This window comes from Poecilia mexicana, unplaced genomic scaffold (assembly GCF_051168715.1).
Source record: "Poecilia mexicana isolate PSO_F unplaced genomic scaffold, ASM5116871v1 scaffold_21, whole genome shotgun sequence".
Classification (NCBI taxonomy): Eukaryota; Metazoa; Chordata; class Actinopteri; order Cyprinodontiformes; family Poeciliidae; genus Poecilia; species Poecilia mexicana.
This window is the reverse complement of record NW_028263390.1, coordinates 19,660,373-19,679,651: the sequence shown is the minus strand read 5'-3', so window position 1 is coordinate 19,679,651 and position 19,279 is coordinate 19,660,373. Positions and strand designations below refer to the sequence as shown.

Genomic DNA, 19,279 nt, shown 5'->3' with positions numbered 1-19,279 from the left:
GAGCAATGTGGCTTTAATGCCTCTCAGCCAACACTGCTTTTGATGCACATTCAAATAAATCAATCGTTAACTAAAATGACGCTGTTTTCTGTTCGGACGTGTCTCTGAAAAGGCGCTAAAACTCATTTGGATGTCCGGTGACGTATCCGCCGCTCCGCCGTCTCCTTTGGAGGTTGTCAGCTTCATTGGCAAAACCGTTGGCGCAGGCGCGGCACTGACAGCTGCTGTCTACTTACTCCGCAAAGTCTGCTTGATAATGGCGTGGAAATCCGGAGGAGCCAGCCACGCAGAGCTCGTTAACAATCTCCGCAGTAAGTCCGAATGCATGTGGGAGCGGCAGCGCCGTCACCTTGTTACCGACTGGTCGCCGTAAATCGGTGCACTTCGGAGGTTTGGGGTTAGCACAGGGATCAGCGTAGCTAAGCTAGCTGGTTGCTAAGCTGTTTGTTGACCTACCGTTACCACTCTCCCCACCCCTTTTCTGCAAACCACGTTCACGCGTGGAACAGATTCGCGCCTATGTCTTTGCAGGACAAGAAAACAAACCAAAAATATCAAAATATTCCCTTCATTTTGTGCATTGTGAGCTTACACAGCTAAAGTCTCGGGGAAACGTTAGCTTAGCCCGTTAGCCGTATGTGCGTCATTTGGGATTGTGCAGCCCTGCCCACCCTCATTGATGTCTGAATCTTTGACTGCACATCCATGTGAATGACAGTGACAGCTGTAAATTTCACACGCGTTTCTAGTGCACGATTTAAAAAAGGGAAGTACAGTTTTCTTTCAAATTTGTGGCAGACAATTGGTTAGCACTGTGCAAAGGCACCGAGTCACTTAGCTTAGCTATTTTTCTTTAAATGTAGAACACTTTTTCTTTATCTTATCAATAATTTTCCGCCACAATTTTATGTCTTAACGCCCAGACTGTAGCATAGACACACAATTGACTCCATTTTATTAAATTTGGAATCAAAAATAAACCATAAATTACTTTTTAAAAATTATTATTATTATTTATTTTAGAGAATTTAAGCTGCAAGAGATATTCTCAATGTTCTGTCTTTATTTTGGTTAAAATCTGACTGCGATTGACTTAAAATATTTCTGTTCAGCAAGACATCATGTTTGTCTGCTGACATAATGCTGACATATTATGTTATATGTTACAAAATATATAAACATGCTATATTTACATGTTTCAAATATGTCAACTTTATATTTTATATATTTACTTTTAAAAGTAAATAAAAAATGTTCTGTTTTGATTTTAAAAAACAACAAGAACTACCTTGATTCTTTTTAAATTCAATCTTTAAATTGAAATATAAATTATTCATCATTTCTGACGTTATGTTGGGTAAACATGGATGTGCCCATGTTTCAGATCATTTTTGTGCATATAGTTGAAAATATTAACTATCAGGTGTTAAAAAAATTCTACTTGGAAACGTGAAAAAAAAAAATAGGAAGAAAACTTCAGCTTTTGCTTTTTTTTTTTTACACTATTCTCCATAATTTTTGTGACAGAAAATAAATTTCCAGGTTACCGTTCAGTTTTTCTAAGCAAGTGAAAGTATGATGACCTTATTTCAACCAGCTGTGTCACAACAAATGTGGGATGGACAATTTTCTGCAACTCTAAGCTCCACAAAGCAAAATAAAATGTAATTTTTTAGTGCTATGTTAAGTGGCTTAAAAAAAAGTTAATGTAAAATAACTGGACTGAACATAAGCTTTATCCGAAAGGAAGAAATCGTCCAAGCTCCTGCGGCTTTTATTACTGTTGCAGCCGTAATAAAACTGAGACAGATGCAGTTCTAAGTCCACTGTGATCAAGTCTGCAGTCGTCAATAATAAAGTCGTTAGAAAACTTTTCCCTCACATGTTTGTGACACTTGTATCGTAAATGACATCAGGATGTCTTCCCACTTTGGTTTGCAAGTCTACGTTCACTATTAAATATCTCACCAGGTCTATTTATATTCCACTCTGTCCAGGATATTGTTGCACTTCATGCTGTTTGCCATTAGCTGCAGGTTTCGAAGGGACAGAAACGGTAGAGATGTTGTTGATGTTTTTCATTTGTAATTGGCTGTGTTTACAGTAAGTGGAAGTTTGGTTTGGATTTTTTGTTTTTGTAAATAAAAAGCAGCATCTGACTTTTATAAAAACCCAGTAACTGAGTCAAGATGATTATTTATCTTGACTTTTCTTGGCATTTGTACTCATTTCTGTTGTACACTGACCTATTTAGGCACAAATGGGGGAAATTTAACCCGGAATTAGCATAATGTGCCTTAAAACAGGTCGCACGTAGAGCGCATACTAATGTCCTTTCTCTGTGTTCCCGGGTCAGGCCAGGCAGTAAAGGTGGTTTTCAAACTGGAGTCGTTTTATTGAGCCGGTTTACCGCAGCGAATGTCGAACACGGCTCCTAAACTGAACGTATAGCTGTGGGTCAGTGTTGAATTCACTTTGTTTTGACAAAAAAACAAACAAAACAGATTTAAATGAGTAAAAAGAAATGGAGAATGAGCCAAAAGCAGCTTGAAGTGTGGCTTTATTTGCAATTTAGATTTGAGCAGTCTGTCGTAGGTGTAGCAGCTTGTGCAGATTATTGGTGTCCTGAAGCGGCGCGTAGCTGTGAGGCTGAGGAGAGCGAGGAAGGAGGAACTGGCTGCAGTTGGCTTTCCCTGCTGCTGGCACAAGATGCTGCAGGAACAAGTGATGAACGACTATAACATGAAGGAAAAGAAAACATATTTCTAGAGTCATTTGCAGAAATCTCTTCAGGGAGATTTGCTACCCACGTGTTACTTATAGAAGATCTTTAACTATTCCGATAGTTTCTGTCAGTTTTGTCTGTTGCAATAAATCAATCAATCACGTTAATCAATTTGCATGATTTATCCTTTTTCTCTTTCTACCAAACACTGGATGACTAAAGCTTTCAGTCTGGTGCTTTGGGTTCTTGCAGAGACTTCATAATTCATTTTATTTGTAGTTTTGTTTATTCATTTTGGATATTTCAAATGTCTCCCAGCTCCAGTGAAAGTTTATTGACAATGTGTTCTTGCATTATTATTCTTCCATTTTCGTTATATTAGTTGAAAAAATGGTCTGAAATCAAAATGAATGTCGTTTATCGTGATAAATTCAGTTTGTCGTCCAGCTGGTCAGCGGTAAAATGCAGTGACCCAAACTCTCTCTCTTCCTCAGAAAATGGCATTATTAAATCTGACAAGGTGTATGAAGTCATGCTGTCCACAGACAGAGCACATTACTCCAGGTGTAACCCGTACATGGACTCGCCGCAGTCAATAGGTGCGTCCTCTCCTGCCATCACTTTGTCTGCTCTGCTTTCTGACGGACGAACTAACAGATCCTGTGCTTCTCTCTCAATCCGAAGGCTACCAAGCTACCATCAGCGCCCCACACATGGTACGAGCTCTGCGTGTTTCCACACACTCTGACCCACAACTTTGAACACTTGGTTCTGGTTCTGTTAGGTCACATGATCTAATGGAAACAGAAAAGAGCTAAAAACGTTTCTTGTGTCGGTACATTGTGTTTATTTTGGGTGAAATTTGGAGGTACACCAACAAATCGGCCCTGATTTCCTTAATTCTGATTATTTTAGTAATGGAGTAGTCGATTATTCTGCTGATGGCTAATCAAGAAATCTTAAGCTTTTTCATTTAGCCACTTAAGCTAATATTATACAATATTAAAAATGGAAATACACAATTATTTTTTTAAAGAAATTAACATTTTATTGCCTAAAATTCAATAGAGTTTCATTCCTTCAGTGTTGATCATTTGTAGCAAAGGATGATCCTGTAGTTAGAAATAAACATCAATACAGTGTAACACTAATCAGATGAATAATATTTTATTAATCAATCAATAATTGGACAGTCAGAGTTGCTTAATAGAAGATTTTCTTTACAGAATTTGAACCAGGTGAAGCTAAAAGTATAGAGCACATTTACAAGTAAAGGTTTTTAATGTTAAATGCAACATGTACAGTTTTTCCTTAATTGCTGCTCCGTGTTGTTTCAGAAAATGACTTGTTTGAGTCTGCATGCTCCAGATGATGATTGTTCGATTACTAAATTCATCACAATTAATCAGATCGTTTCAGCCCAACTTAGATAAGAAACTGATGCAATAGAGAGTCATAGTCCTGAGTTATTCTGGTTATTCCACCAAATGTTGGTTTCTGAACTCTTCCTCAGTTAAAACATCAGTATTGTTGTTTTTAAATGAATATAAACTTGTTTTCTTTGCATCTTTTTTGTTACTTTGACAATTTCTCATTTTCTGCAAATAAAAACTAAATTTTTGCTTTGAATTTCAGAGACATGTTGTCAGTAGTTCATAGAATAAAAGAACAACGTCCATTTTACTCAAACATAAACCTATGAACGGTAAAATCAGAGAAACTGATCATAAGTGGTCTCTTAATTTTTTCTAGAGTTGTATCTTGAATAATTTTTTTTATTTTTTTATTTAAGAAGAAGCCAGGCAGCTAAGCTAACCTGATGCAGGTCATTTAAGTTACACAAACTCCATTTTTATTTAAATATAAACTGATAGTATTTGAAATAAATGTTTTATTTGCCTAAATAAATGTTTTATTTGCCTAAACTGTCCTTTCCTCTTTAAACAGAATCTGTCGACCGTTTGAATAGAAAAATTGGTATCGAATTTCTAGACACTGAAAGATTTGCCTCTCTAATGTCCCTTTTTCTTCTGCCGCATTTACCAGCTTGTCAGACAGAACCGGTATCGGCCGGTCAGGCGTTTTAAATATTGCTGAAAACTAGTGTCAGTCTAGTGCTGAAGCTCACCCCTCCCCTGTCCGTTTCTGTTTTGTCTTTCTGGACGCTCCGTCCTCCCAGCATGCCTATGCACTAGAGCTCCTCCACGATCAGCTGCACGAGGGAGCCAAAGCTCTGGACGTCGGCTCCGGCAGTGGAATCCTGTCCGTTTGCTTTGCACGAATGGTGAGCCACACACAGGACGGGTAAACACAAGTGATTTCTCTCTGGTAGCGTCCTGATTTTTAGCACGCAGCTTCTTAGCCCAACCAATCACAGTAGATGGTGTGAAATGGTTTTCAGTGGTTTGTGATTGAACTGAACCCGTTCTGTGCTCTCCAGGTAGGCCCTAAAGGGAAAGTTATAGGAATCGATCACATCAAAGAGCTGGTAGACGATTCTGTAAACAACGTGAAGAAAGACGACCCCAACTTGATAACATCAGGCCGAGTCCAGCTAATAGGTGAGACACGGTGGACGACAGACGCGTTCTGGGTTTATTTCGTCATGTTGCAGCTCGAACCGTTGCTGCTGCTCTTGCTCCTCACCGATGCAGGATGGATTTGCTCAGCAGAGAGTCTGCAGCTCTGAATAATTCAGCAGTGAGCACTTTCACCATCTCTGCAGGAGGGTGAAAGTGCAGCTTCAACCGGGTCCTTCGGGTTTCAAGTGCTTGGACAAATCAGATTTCAGCAATACCAGCAAGTAGCATGTATAGAAATACAAAATATGATGTATACCACAATAAAATGAGTGAAAAGATATTAAAAAACATAAATGTTGTTTGATAAACTTGCTTTATCTTCCCGATAGTGATTTATAAAATTTTTATTTAAAAATGAATTTTGATGAAACGGGATGAAAACTGGAGCGATCGTAGTTGATGCTGAGATAAAGAATGCATTTCTTTCTCTTGCATTCTCTGTTGAAGCTAACAGTTATTCTAGTAATCGATTAATCGATTTATTGTGACCATTAATCGGAAAAAATCTGGCCCGTTCTGCAGAATCCCTACGAACCACTCAAACCTTTTTTTCTTACACTTTTAGAAAAGATGCAGGAAATAAATTTTATTCCTCTTTTAAATAAGAAAATAAAAACTTACTGTAATATGTTACTTTATTTATGGTAAGCTAAAAAATACTTCTAACATCAATAATTGAAAAGCTCAGCTTTTTCTGCCATCAGTACGGCTGACGTCTGGATTAATTTTTGGATTAACAGATTAATAATTAGAAAGCAGAATGTGAAAAGAGATTTTTCTTAGTCAGTTTGAACCACATGAAGCTAAAAATGCCACATCCTGTCAGAATGTAAATACATCCTGTCAGCATTTATTTACAGACAGGATTTAAAAAAAAAAAAAAATCTTAAATGCAAAATCTCCCCTGAATGAGTTTTTTTGTCATTAAATAGCCCTTTTTTAAATACGTGTACTCAATTTAACAATTAATCGATTACTAAACTAGCTGCTGATTATTTCAATAGTCGATTAATTTGATTAATATTTTCAGCCCTAATTGTCTGTGTTGAATGTTTCCACCATTATTTTAAGAATAAATCACATTTTTTGTCCAATTTATGACTTATGACTGTTGGATGATAGAAGGAAAACCGTGTGGCGTCGTCAGTGACTGGCTGTCGGTGTTGTGGTGAGTCTGGTCTCCTGACTTCCTGCTGCGTTTCTTCCAGTGGGCGACGGGAGGATGGGTCACCCAGAGGAGGCGCCGTATGACGCCATCCATGTTGGTGCAGCAGCTGCCACCGTCCCCCAAGCTGTGAGTCATTCCGAGTCCGTCAAAACTGACATAACAGAAAATAAAAGCATACATATATATTTTGCTTTTCCTTGTCCTTACACATTTGTTGCAGATTTGAACTTCCAGAATGCCTTGTAACTGGTTTTTCATTATAATTTTAACCACACTGACGCTCTTCTCACCCACCCCTTCAGCTCTTGGACCAGTTAAAACCCGGCGGGCGTCTGATCCTCCCGGTCGGCCCGGCTGGAGGCAACCAGATGCTGGAGCAATACGACAAGATGGAGGACGGCAGCACCAAGATGAAGCCCTTGATGGGGGTGATTTATGTGCCTTTAACAGACAGAGACAAGCAGTGGTCCAGGTGGAAGTGACTTCCTTCTCCCCCTCCTCCCTCTCTCTCCTTCTCACAGTGGCAAAGGTGAAATGGTGTGGCTTGGAGCAGGCAATGGAGCACAAGAGGCTGCACTTTGCTGCTTGTTGACATTTTTTGCTTCTTCCATACCATACCAACTAGCTGCACGTTTCCCCACCCTTTTTTTTTATTTAACACTTTCTTCACCCACTAATCTGGTTTTATCTTTTTTTTTTGTTCTTTTTTCCTGTTTGGAACCAAAATGTTACGTAACAGGAGCGGTGCTGGAGGTGCTTAAAGCATGATTAGTTAGTCGGTTTGGTGGCCTGCTACCCAATAAAAGCTGGTTGAATCATCTTCTCTGTGGGATGTGGCCTCAGACCGGCTGCTGTTTTTATCTGATTGCTCTGCATGCGGTTCTTCACGGTTTGCATGACAGGTTGGTGTTTCCTCTCATGTTGCTGCTCTAACGTTCACGGTCTGTCTTTCACAGGGATGAACTCTGAATAAGAAGACGATCCATAATCCACCTTTAAGTTTGAACCCTGGGGAAAACTCGGATGGCATCAGCAAGCCCTGAAATTTTGTTTCAAGCATTATAAAACATGCTTTATTTTTTTATTTTATTTTTTGTTCGACTCTAAAGAGGGACTGGAGAAATAACACTGACAGCCCTGAAAGGGCTGCAAGGAAAAGACTGCTTGAAGCTCCGTGCAGAAATATTCAAGATGGGCTTTTTCTTTCTTTCTTTTTTTATTTCCAGGCCTCCATCTTTTGGTTAATTTAATTCTAACTGCTGGGTTTAATTTTTTTTTTGTTTATTTGCAGTCAGGTGTTTTTACATTACATTTCAGCAGGGTCAAAGCTGAATGTACGAGGAAAGCAGAACGAAAACGCCGGAGACTTTTAGATAATTCACCTAGCTACAGCGTGTGCGTGTGTGTGTGTGTGTGGATCATCTAACTGTAGACTTTTCTGCTAGAATATAAGCTTGTTTTCCCCCCAACTCCCTGCCAGCAGTATTAGAAAACACGAACAACACCGTGACTGATGTGCAGAACCGTTAGGTCACGTATGAAACACTCAGCTCTCTGGATAAAGTTCAGAAACAGCACCTAACTCACCAAAACGCATGCAGGTACAGGGCTGCGCTTCCCACCAGGTGATGTGTCGTTTGCTGCCGCTGGTCTCCATTTCCGACGTGTGCGGTCACTAACTGGGAGAGTCACTGCTTTGCCAAAATAAACTTCAACAATATAAAGCAAATGTCTGTTTTCTTGGAGAAGAAAAAAAAGAATAATACACAAAAAAAGCACATTTTATTTGGAGGGATTGAAGTGGTTGATGATATTTGGCTTTCGCAATATCTGGAATGGCATATGAAAATAAAGAGATGTTTATGTTTTTCTTGCAGTTTTTTGTTTCGTGTTTTTCCCCAGTCAATGCAGATGGGAACAAACTGCAGGTTTTACAGTTAATTTCGTAACATTTCAAGGCTCCAACTTGCACAATTTTACAAAAATAACTCAAAGTCTCTCTAAACCAGTCTTCATGACTTTTGCTGAAAATTAAAAGTTACTGGTTAGCATTTTTAAGTACAGATAGATCAATAATAAATGTACATTTTCAACCATTTTTCATTTTTTCCCCGCAATACTAAACTAAAAGAAGTAGTTGTATGTTTTTATGTTTTCCTTAATATATTGGAATCAAAATTACTTAAAAAAAATATATCTGTCCTCTTTATTTTAAATTCTAAAGATTGAGGTAAAATGCTGGTCCTTTAGAAAATTATTTGTTTGTAAAGTAGATATTTCTCTAAAAAGTTGCCTCTTTTTTTCAAAAAAGTCATGTGACAAAAGTTTGTAGGATGTTGCAAAAAATGTGCAGAAACTTAACTTGGTTTTCAGAAATCTCAAAATTTAGTTGGAATTCTGCAAAATTATTACTTAGTAATATTTATGTAATATTTAAATGTTCATTTATATCCATCTGTATGAAATATATTTTTTTATTTACAGATATATTAACATTTTAGTATTTTATTTACACATACCTGTAAGTAAATTCCCCAGCAATCTTAAAGAAAAGACAAATTAACTAATACAAATAACCACAATATTGTAAAATTACTTTCCATGGGGTACTTTTATTTATTTCAAACATTAAACCAAATAAAATTGTTTATAATGATTTATCACAAGAAAAAAAAAAAAACATGCTGTAAAGACAGGACGATTCGCAGGACACGGTGTGGCTTAACCGATTCGGACTCGAACAGGATTTATGGACGGTAACCATGGTAACCGGGCACTCAAATACTCGTCTTTCATTCAAGCTAGCTGTGGTAACAGGTGCAGCACAAACATGGCACATCAGTGACCCCTAGTGGCAGAAATGACGTTTTGTGCAGGAGCAATGTCTGATATGTAATTTAGCGGGTTGTTTGGTTGATTTTAAACAGCAAACGATACATCTTTATTGATTTGTAATTAGATTTTTTTAAGGGCGGCAGAGCGTATGGTTGTTTCAGTCTGAGACGAAGCGCTAACAGCTTCCTAGGCTACAGATACATGCCGTTGATGAGGTAGTCGGACTCCTCGGTGGTGAGCGGTCGCGCTTTCTTTAGCTTGTGACGAACGAGTCTGAGACGACAGCCGATCATGAGCAGCAGCAGGGCGGTGATGAGGATGCCGAGCGCCAGAGGAAGAATTGCACCTGCAGGAAAGAAAACTAGAGCTTCACCTGCAGAGAAATTATAATTCAAATATGAGCAGAGATAACCGGACTCACCTGACTCCGGGCCTGGGTGTCCGCCTTTAACTGGAAATGGTTTGGAGATTATGTCGCTACTCTCTGCTTGGGTTTTGGAAACTTTAGGCGCAGCTTAAATAATTAATACAGACAAGACTTTAGCCAGTAAACTAGAGCTGAAACGATTAATCACGATTAATCAAACAATGAATTAATCATCAACTAATATATTAATTAAGTAGAGAATAAATTACTAAGATAAAGGCTATTTTCAGGGAAAAAAAATCAGAGCAGTAATAACACTGTATTCTGTCTGAAAGTCTGCATAATCTCTGCATATTAAAAGATTAATTGGATTAATTGCAATCAATCAATTATTGAAATAATCTGCAACTACTTCTGTTATCTATTAATGTTAACTGGAGTAAACAGATTCAAATGTCCGCATATTTATTTGAGGTGCAACAATCAGGCTTTTCTCAGTTTTTCTGTAACAATTAAATTTTTTTTGTGCAGAACTATAACCGAATATGCTGTAAAGTCCTGGATAAAAGTAAAATCTTACAATCCATGAGAAAAAAACTAATTACCAGATCACTGTAAGGCTGAAGCAATTAATGGGATTAATCAATTATTGAAATAATCGTTAATTAGAGCATACGGACTAAAATAAACACAATTTATTTAAAAAACAACATATTCAGAGCAGTATTTAAGCTAAAACTGTACAAATATATTTATAAATTTACATTTAAGATAAAAACATATTAATATTTGTAAACACATTTTAGCTTCACTTGGTATAAATTTACTAAAGAAATGCATTTTAAGCAATCAGATATTAATTTTTTATTTTAAAAATAATTGAATTATTTGTTCAGTTGCATCTTTTAATGTACCTCTAATACTGTACCTAAAAAGGCTTAAATGGTTAAATGAAAAATCTGCAGAATCAGCCATTTTTATCTGATTAATCAATGAATCGTCAGAGTAAATAATCGCTTGTGAACATATGTTTTTACCTTTCTCAGTCGGCCTTGTGACGGAGGCGGCTGCACTGGTTGGGCTGACGGCCGAGCCTAAAACACGACATCAGTGTGAAAATACATCTTCAGATTCTTGTGACTAAAAGAAACGAGCAGAAATCAAATGATGCATCTTCTTACTTTTCTGTAAACATTCGCTGACACAGTCCGACTCCTGGAGGAAGTTGTTGTGGTTACCCTGGCAACCACCGTACAGGAAGTGTTTGCATTCTCGGGCCGTTTGGTCGTAGTACCACCGAGGGAAGGTGCCTTTACAGGGGCCAACGACCGGATCTGCAGCGCACGGATCTGCAGAAACAGACACACACCACGAACGTTTCAAATATTATTTTACATCACCTTGCAAAAATATTGCAAAAGTATTAATTTCCTTGAAACGTTTTCACATTTTGTCATGTTAAAACCCCAAATTCACAGGATTTTATGTGATAGAACAGCACAAAGTAATGCAAAATTACCACAAAGAAGGATAAATATAAACTGTTTCCTTTTATTTTATGTATTCAGTCCCTTAATCTAGACTTACTTCCACTGAAATCCCAGCTGGTCTTTGGGATTAACCCCAACCAGGTTTGTGCATCTAGAAACTGCAATTTAATCATCTTTCTTTTCTAAACAACTTCCTTTCAATAATATATTTTTTTAAATTTAAAAACAAGTATTCTTGGTCTAGTTTCTGGTGCACTTGAAATAAGACAAAACTAACTTGGAACAACACATTTTATTTTGGCAGATTATTTCACAGATAACTAGTTCTTTTTCATCAATATTAAGGAATTATTACTGAAAAGATGTTCCCATTTCTTGCTTAAAAGTTATCTGCAAGTTAGTTTTGTTTTATTTCAAGAGCACCAAGGCATTTTCACCAGAAACTAGACCATAGATACTTGGTGAGATTTTAGTTTTTGCAATGAACAAAGTGATTATGACACGTTTAACCATCATTAGACCAAAAACTGTCTTCTGGTCTTCTTTAGCTTCATTCTTCAGAGAACTTCAGGCACATAATACGCAGAGTGTGTTAAAACAGCCGTGGTGCAGGCGGCCTTTTGGCCGGTCCCGGTCTAATTCAGGGATCAGATGGCATCAGAGACAGGGGAGCTTTGTTCTGGCACTGAGAAGGGATGCAGGCGAAGAGCTGCTTTCCCAGGGAATGCTGAGTGGTTTGTTGGCTCAGCGGCCGCCTGGAGGCTCCATCTGCTCTCATGCCCACAAACACGCTGCTTTACAAAAACATGAAGCACTAAGGAGCGCATCCTACTGTTTAGCAAACAAATAACTGGAGTAGACTCATCACACCGATGTCCTTTAACTCGATTATAAACCTTGTTCCTACCTTGGTTAGCAGACGCGCCCTGCTGCTCGCTGAGGCTCTGAGCAGGAACGGCGCTGCTCCCGTCTACTGCTGATACGACTGTTTTCCTGGATGCCTCTGGAAGCACGGCGGCACCGTCCGCCTGCTGGGTCCGGGCTGCAGGCCTCTGAGGGCTGGAGGGATTCACCGGGTGGGTCACTGACTTCCGGCCACCATCGACTAAAACAAACCCACAGGGATCAGGTTCTGGGTGTTAGATGAGGTGTTTTTAATCATTTTTACTCAAAGCAGGGATGCAAGTTATTGATTCATGAGCTCATATAAAGTTATCAAATGATTAATCGAACAATTAATTGATAAGCAGCCATTTTCTTAAAAACCAGAGCTTTGTCTTCAAATCAGAGAGTTTAAGGAGGTTTTTGAGTGAGTGAATACAACAGTGTATTAGAGCTAATGTTGATTAAAAAAATGGGTAAATTTGCACCAAAAAAATCTGGAAAATTGTAGATTAATCTCATTAATTTTCTATGAAAAAAAACTTGGAAATTTCTGAGCTTGGAAAGACAAACATTTGCTAGAAAAAACTGAAATTTGAGACTAATCCCAGAAATTGTCTAGAAAAAACATGGAAATTTCAAAAGTTGAAACATTTTTGGCTTTTGAATTTTGAAACGTCTAAAAGTAAAGAATTTCTGACAATTTGAGATCACAAAATTTCAGTTTTGAGTTTTGAATTGAAATTTCAGAGTTTCTTTTTCTAGAAAATTAGAGTCGAATCTGAGAATTTTCTAGCAAAGTTTTGTCTTTTGGAGCTCATGTTTTTTTTTTAAGGTTTTGTTGGCTCTAGTGGCCTTTATTTGAAAGTAGTTCAACAGGAAGGAGGGTAATGAGAGGGGGGGAAGACATGCAGCAAATGTCACCAGGCCGGGAATCAAACCTGTGACCACCGCCACGAGGACCAAAGCCTCAATACGTGGGTTGTGCTTTGCCCCTGTGCCACCAAGGCACCCCATGTTTGTTTTTTCCTACATTTTTTTAGATTTTTGGTGGAAATTTGCTCCTGTTTTTGTATCTAAACGGCTCTAATGACTCAGTCGGTCGCAGCTCGGCTTGATGAGCACCATCAGGTTAAACTTGAGTTTGTTGAGCTTTCATGGTTCAAAACAGAACAGCAGAAAGTGCGTTTTCCACTCCAAACTGGACGGTTTCTCTTTATTGTTCTAATATTGCTCCACCATCTGTAACCCTATTCTAGCTGACTTCGCTTCAGTGTGGGCAGTGGCGCCCTCTGCTGGATGGAGGCTAAATTACAACTCTAAAATAAGGTCTAAGCAGATGTTATAAGTTAATTGATTGAAACTCATTTTAATCTTATAAAACATTAACTGACTATTAATCATAAATCGATTAATTGTTTGCATCTCTAATGTAAAGGATGAAAATCAGTACAGTTTGAGCAGAAGTCTTCGTCAGAGCGGTCGGGACAGTGCTGCCTCCCGTCACAGGCGTAGGAGATGTCGATGCAGCAGCCATCGTCACACTTGAACTGGTAGTTGGAGCAGTCACCAGTGCAAACTGTGAACACAAATACGATTAACCACTCAAACTCCAAACAGTCAGAACCAAAAGTGGAGACACTGTCGGAGAGCCTTTCACCCTCCGCCTGGTGTTTTGGTGCCAGCACGGTGACGGAGACGTTGTCGGAGCTCTTCTGCCCCGCCGAGTCGGTGACAGTCATCTGGAACGTGTAGACGCCCTCTTGCATACCGCTGACCTTCAGCAGCCCTGGGTGGGTCGCCTTCAGGGTGCACAAACAAAATGAAGCACGCCCAGGTTCATACCAGGGATTTTATTAATTCAACTGTTGGGTTTTGGAAGATTTAATTTGTGGAAAATCTGGATTTTTTTCACCAGTTGTTGGGTTTCTATAGTTCAGAGTGATGTCATCACGCTGAGGCGGCCATCTTGTTTGACAAGCTTCTATTTATTTAAATTAACTCTACGATGGAGTATTAAGAGCCGGGGTAAGATTAATTTTTTTAATTACCAGAATAAAGTCATAATTTTATGAGAACTCAGATACAAAAACTAACAAAAAATGAATGAGGAATGTTGAACATCTTGTGAAGTTATTCGTTACGCCGTTTAAGTTTTACAAATAATAGTTGATTAGTCGCAGGACGTTGAAACTAGTTGCTCAAGTCAAATCCTGATAATTCAAACCTTTTTCTCATCAAAACATTTTTTTCTTTTTAAAACAACTATTTTCTGGTTAAAACTGTTTCTGCTAATGCTACGGCTAAATTATCATAATCGAACAAAAATTCTTGAGCCTGACCCTAATACTAGTATAACTCACAAAAGGGACGCCTGAATAAAAGTCACTTTTTGAAAACATTTTCTATCTTTGTTTAGAAAAGAAAGTGAGCAAAAAGAAGAATTTATTAAATTATCTCTAAGGAAATGATCTCTGAGGTTCAGGTCACTGAAACCGGCTCATGTTTTTCTCTGGACTTTGTGAATGCAAAACCAAATCTAATCTCTGTTGATACAGCGTGGAAATATGGAGCTGTGCATTCAAGTGAACCGGTTTACTGTAAACCGAGCGTCAATGCTTTTTATTCCCTCATGTCTCTCACAACAACTTGATCATTCACAGTGGAAGAGCAAATATTTGCATCATGTGACTGAGCGCTGATCCAGAAAAGCAGCTCCGTGGTTCACCTGGCTCATCAAGATTAAAACTGTATTTTTGTGCAAGTACAAGTTTTCCAGAGATATGTCTTCACATAGAGCTGTGTTTGCAGCTATGATAATGAACTAGAGCAACACCTTCACCATAAAAACACTAAACATTACCAAATATTGTTTGTCTAGTTTCTAATGCAAATAACATTTGAAATGAGACAAAACTAACTTGAAAGTAACTTTTCAGCAAGATCCAGGAGCTGGTTTAAAATTAAAAATTCATTAATACTGATGAAAAGTGCGTGAAATAATTATTTCAATTATGTGTGAAGAATGTCTTGCTAAAAGTGAAAATTATCTGCGAAGGTGAACTTTTTCATAAATATGAGCAAATTATTAACTTAACGTTTTGGCGTTTTGTGTCCGTTCTGCTGGATTTAGTGACAGATAAAACGTGAAAACAGACCTTCATGTTGACGGCTGTGTCTCCTCTAACGAGAGTCCACTCGTAGTGGGTGATCCTGTGGTCGTCCACGCTGTCCCTGCCGTCCAGGACGGCCCAGTCGGTGGGCAGCTGGATCACCACGTCCTGCCCCGCATCGCTGCGAGGAGGCTCGTCCGTTTCTGTGGATTTGACCCGACGTTAGTCCTGTGGTGTTTACGTCTCTGATTTAGGTTAAATTTGACTAAACACTGATTTTGGTTCCTTTTCACAAAGCATATTAATAACACTCCTGCTTTTGTACAGCTTTTGCTGCAGAACTTAATGCCACCCTACTACGATATTAAGCTTTGAAGCTAAAATTATGGAGTAGAATATTAGAAGTTTAGACTTTTAATCATGGGTGCACCGATTGCAGTTTTCTGGCTCTTTAAAAGCCTGACATGCTGATTCCGATTTTGGCCGATACCAATTTTTTTTGTCTGAAATGTCACTAAAAGTTGCAATAAAATCGCTGAATTGGAAACAGCTGAGCGACTATTGTTAATTGCATCTGTGCAGACATGACCCGGCGGGCCGGTCTGTCAGTCAAACTTCTCTCATGGGAGAGCAGAAGAGGACACCGGCTGATTTTTAGACCTTCACTGAGGTCGATCAGATCGGTGCATAAGATCAGCATCACATTTAAGTATCGGCCGATCACCATTCTCTCAGAATTAAGGAAATTGGTGCCGATAAATCAGTGCACCCCCACTTTTAATCAAACAAAGAAAAGCCACAAATAAATAGTTTTTAAAGAAAAAATTGTATTTCAACTATATTAACAAAAAATGGTTAGCATGCCTGTCTTAGGAAGTTGAAAACTGAATATATTCACTTTGGTGACATAAAGCATAAAAAAATTAGCTACTCAAAATCTGAAATAAGAAAATTGAACCACTTGTTTTACATTTACTGACATTCAGCTAAAGCTACACAACATCTGGTCCTGCTCTCAGCATCCTGACCTAGAGGACAATCATTAATCCAACCGTGGCGCCTTAGCAGTGACGTACCAGCTGATAATGTTTAGTTGCAATGTGCTGAGACGCATGGCTGATATAAAGAGACTTTACTGTCGAACAAATCATATTCTCATTATTTATAGTAAATTTAAACCAAATTTACAGTGAAAAGGTCAACATTCTGCTGTCATGCTTTACACTGACAAAATAAAACATTTGTATATGCGAACAATTGGCAATGCTTCCTCAGTTGCTATAAAATACTATCAGTGTCTAATAGCCTGATTTCCCTTTGAGGACATTAAAAACGAAATTCAGTAAATAGACAGAATTGTTTACAGAAAATGGTTAATAAAATGTTTCTATTTTCTGAACATGAGCCAGAGAACATACAAAAAACAACTTTGGTATAATTTTTATAAAAATGTAATGTTTTTCACTTCCTAATTGCAACTTTAAAGCTTAATTTTAAGTTGACCAGAAACTTTGCCACTAATTTAATCGGCTGAGTAAAATAGAAACTACAAAGCTTTTGCAAAAGTATTCACACCACAGTACATTCATTCCAACAGTCATACTGGGAAGATCACATCCCAGAACAACGTCTTTAAATCCTTACCAGACAGAGAGAAAAGCGAGCGGCAAAAGCAAATGAGGTGGATTAGCAACACTCAGAGGTGGACAGAGTACCCAAAACTTTTACTCAAGTAAGAGTGGCACTACTTCCATACATTTTAAAAAGTATCCGTCCAAGAAATTACTCAAGAGTAAAAAAACATTTGGTAAAAAGTTTACTCAAGTATTGAGTAACTGATCAAATTTAATATTTAAAAATTTCATCATCAGACAGATCAAAATATAAATTTAAGTGGAAATTTTAAGGACAAAAATGACAATAATTCATGTGAGTAACAAAATATAACAAAATCAGGCAAAATAAATGACTGAAGTAAGATTAACAAAGTTTATGGTAAAAATATTGAGTAACTGATCAAATTATTTCACATTATTGTTTCAAAACCAAAATTATTCATATAAATAACAAAATCAGGCCAAATATTTTTTTTTCCAAATCAGTTTCTTTCAATATAAACTTTTAAAATAAACAAAAACTGCAGGTGTGTGTCTGTTGATTTTTTGGTTAAAACATGTTTGTTTCTCATTCAGTGGAGAACCCAGAAGTTTTACTCAAGTAAGAGTTAAAACAGCGCAGTAAAAATATTCCTAAAAGTACAAAAAAAAAGTTATTCAAGTAAATGTAACTATTTACTACCCAACTTTGACAATACTTGAATGTTAACAGCCCTGATAGTCAGCTATATTTAATTTCCTTTTGGGGTAAATAAAGTACTTTTAAAAATATAATTGTAAGCTAATCTTTAACAGTGATGTTTTGTTATTAGCATTATAATCCTACAGAATGATGAGGTTTTATAAAGACAGCTCCCACCTGGGGTGTCATCCTCCCCAGCTTGCCGGGGCCTCCCGGTGGTTCCAGGCCGGTGCCCCAGCGTGCCGTTCGGTGTCCGGCTGTAGGTGGTGAAGCCTTCCTGCGGAGCGAAGGAGCAGATGTTTTTATTCCTGTAGGTGCAGTTAAACAGGTAACAGCTGAGGCTGTCCGCAGGTCGCTGCAGGTCCTCCTGGACCACCGCCACCGTGCAGTGAGGCTGCGAGCAGCAGGCGTGCAAGCAGTCCCTCCAGGTGTACACCGTGTCCGGGGCCAACAGGAAGGTGGCTCCCTGCTCGATGGAGGCCTTTGTCCGGATGATGCGCTGCTCCGCGGCGCTGAAGTCGCCTACGCAGGAGTCGCTCACGTCGGCCGCTCTGTATGTCTGGTCCTGCTGGAGCTGCTTCCGGAATTCCTCCAGCAGCTCCTCCACCCCGGAGATTTTAGATTTCAGATCTGATATCTGAGAGGAGCGGGCGTGGACACGGCCGGCGAAGAGCAGCAGGAAAACACAGGGGAGCAGCAGCCGGGGATGCTGAAGCAGAGCCATGTTGTTGTTGTTGTTCACTCGGTAAAACAGCGTCTCTCTCTGCCTCCGGCTGGCCTCCCGCTCATGAGGGGCTCTATCAGCTCCAGCGACCTTCCGACATGAAAAATAAACCAGGCGGGCCGATTTAAAACACAAATTTATTAGGAAAAAACGCCTCTAAATCACCGGCGGCGGAGGTAACGGCTGTCTCCCGACGATGCTAAAAGTCATCTGCCGTTGTCATGGTGAGAGAGGGTCGGTCGCGAGAGCAGAATGCTGACGTCACACTAATAATTGAAAAACAAATATGGCGACGAGCAATTCACCTGTTGCAGCTCAGATGTAGTGTATAGTGAATCAAAAGTGATGGGATCTAAATAAATAGTTAAATAAATATCTTAATCTTCGATAGCTTATTTAAAACTAGATCAAATAAATTTAAGCTAAAATATGTCCTTGTGGAAATGTATAATGAATTTATTTAATATATAAATTACAGTTGTAAATGCTCAATAAAACTTGAATTGCATGTTTAAATCATTAAATTATTTCAGTATTTATTTTTGGTCCGTATTTTGGTACCCAAAACTGTGAAAATGATTTGATTGGTCAACCTGCACAACAGTTTAACTACAGTCCAATAACCTTATCTGTAGCAAATGTGACGTAATTTAAATATACAATGTGCTGCAACAGGACTAAAATGATCACATAGGATTTAATAACTTAGTTGGACGTTTAATAAAAAAACATTCAAATATTTAAATAATGTTTAGTGTTTTTATTTATACCATTTACATGTTTTGTTTCACTTAAATTATTACAATTAAGCAATGTACTGTTTAAATGTAATAAATTAAATAGTACACATAAATTACTAAATGTCATAATTCAAACAATAAATATGACCTTATTTATTGATTAAATTGTGCTGTTTTTGGCCCTTGATATAAGCGTACATTTCCCCCCCATGGTAATAATATTAGTGTATTACTTAAATATATATATATATATATATTTTTTTTTAATTTGTACAGATTTATTAGAATTGCTAATTTAAGTTGAGAAATTATTCTCACGTCTGTAACTGGCCATAGTTCTCACACTGTGGTACAG

The 19,279-nt window shown here is 38.2% G+C and overlaps 2 protein-coding genes across 5 annotated transcripts; one reads left to right on the top strand and one right to left on the bottom strand.

The window, feature by feature from the left end:
* Positions 1 to 4: 4 nt before the first annotated feature.
* pcmt1 (protein-L-isoaspartate (D-aspartate) O-methyltransferase) lies at positions 5 to 8,351 on the top strand. 4 transcript variants are annotated; one of them, XM_088001776.1, is made up of 8 exons: positions 5 to 311; positions 3,220 to 3,324; positions 3,410 to 3,441; positions 4,905 to 5,009; positions 5,166 to 5,286; positions 6,516 to 6,601; positions 6,778 to 6,903; positions 7,432 to 8,351. In XM_088001776.1, exons 1-8 carry the CDS (start codon positions 131 to 133, stop codon positions 7,435 to 7,437), a joined length of 762 nt encoding a protein of 253 aa, XP_087857902.1. In that variant the 5' UTR covers positions 5 to 130; the 3' UTR covers positions 7,438 to 8,351. The 4 variants fall into 4 exon arrangements, with proteins under 4 accessions (XP_087857902.1, XP_014857551.1, XP_087857901.1 ...); XM_015002065.2 differs by having other exon boundaries at positions 6,778 to 7,004; XM_015002064.2 differs by having other exon boundaries at positions 6 to 311; positions 6,778 to 6,947.
* Positions 8,352 to 9,188: 837 nt separating this feature from the next.
* Positions 9,189 to 19,243, bottom strand: lrp11 (low density lipoprotein receptor-related protein 11). The gene is made up of 9 exons (XM_088001774.1): positions 17,638 to 19,243; positions 15,208 to 15,365; positions 13,710 to 13,851; positions 13,503 to 13,628; positions 12,075 to 12,272; positions 10,859 to 11,026; positions 10,715 to 10,771; positions 9,732 to 9,824; positions 9,189 to 9,656 (listed from the first exon to the last, which is right to left on the bottom strand). Exons 1-9 carry the CDS (start codon positions 18,182 to 18,184, stop codon positions 9,502 to 9,504), a joined length of 1,644 nt encoding a protein of 547 aa, XP_087857900.1. The 5' UTR covers positions 18,185 to 19,243; the 3' UTR covers positions 9,189 to 9,501.
* Positions 19,244 to 19,279: the final 36 nt, after the last annotated feature.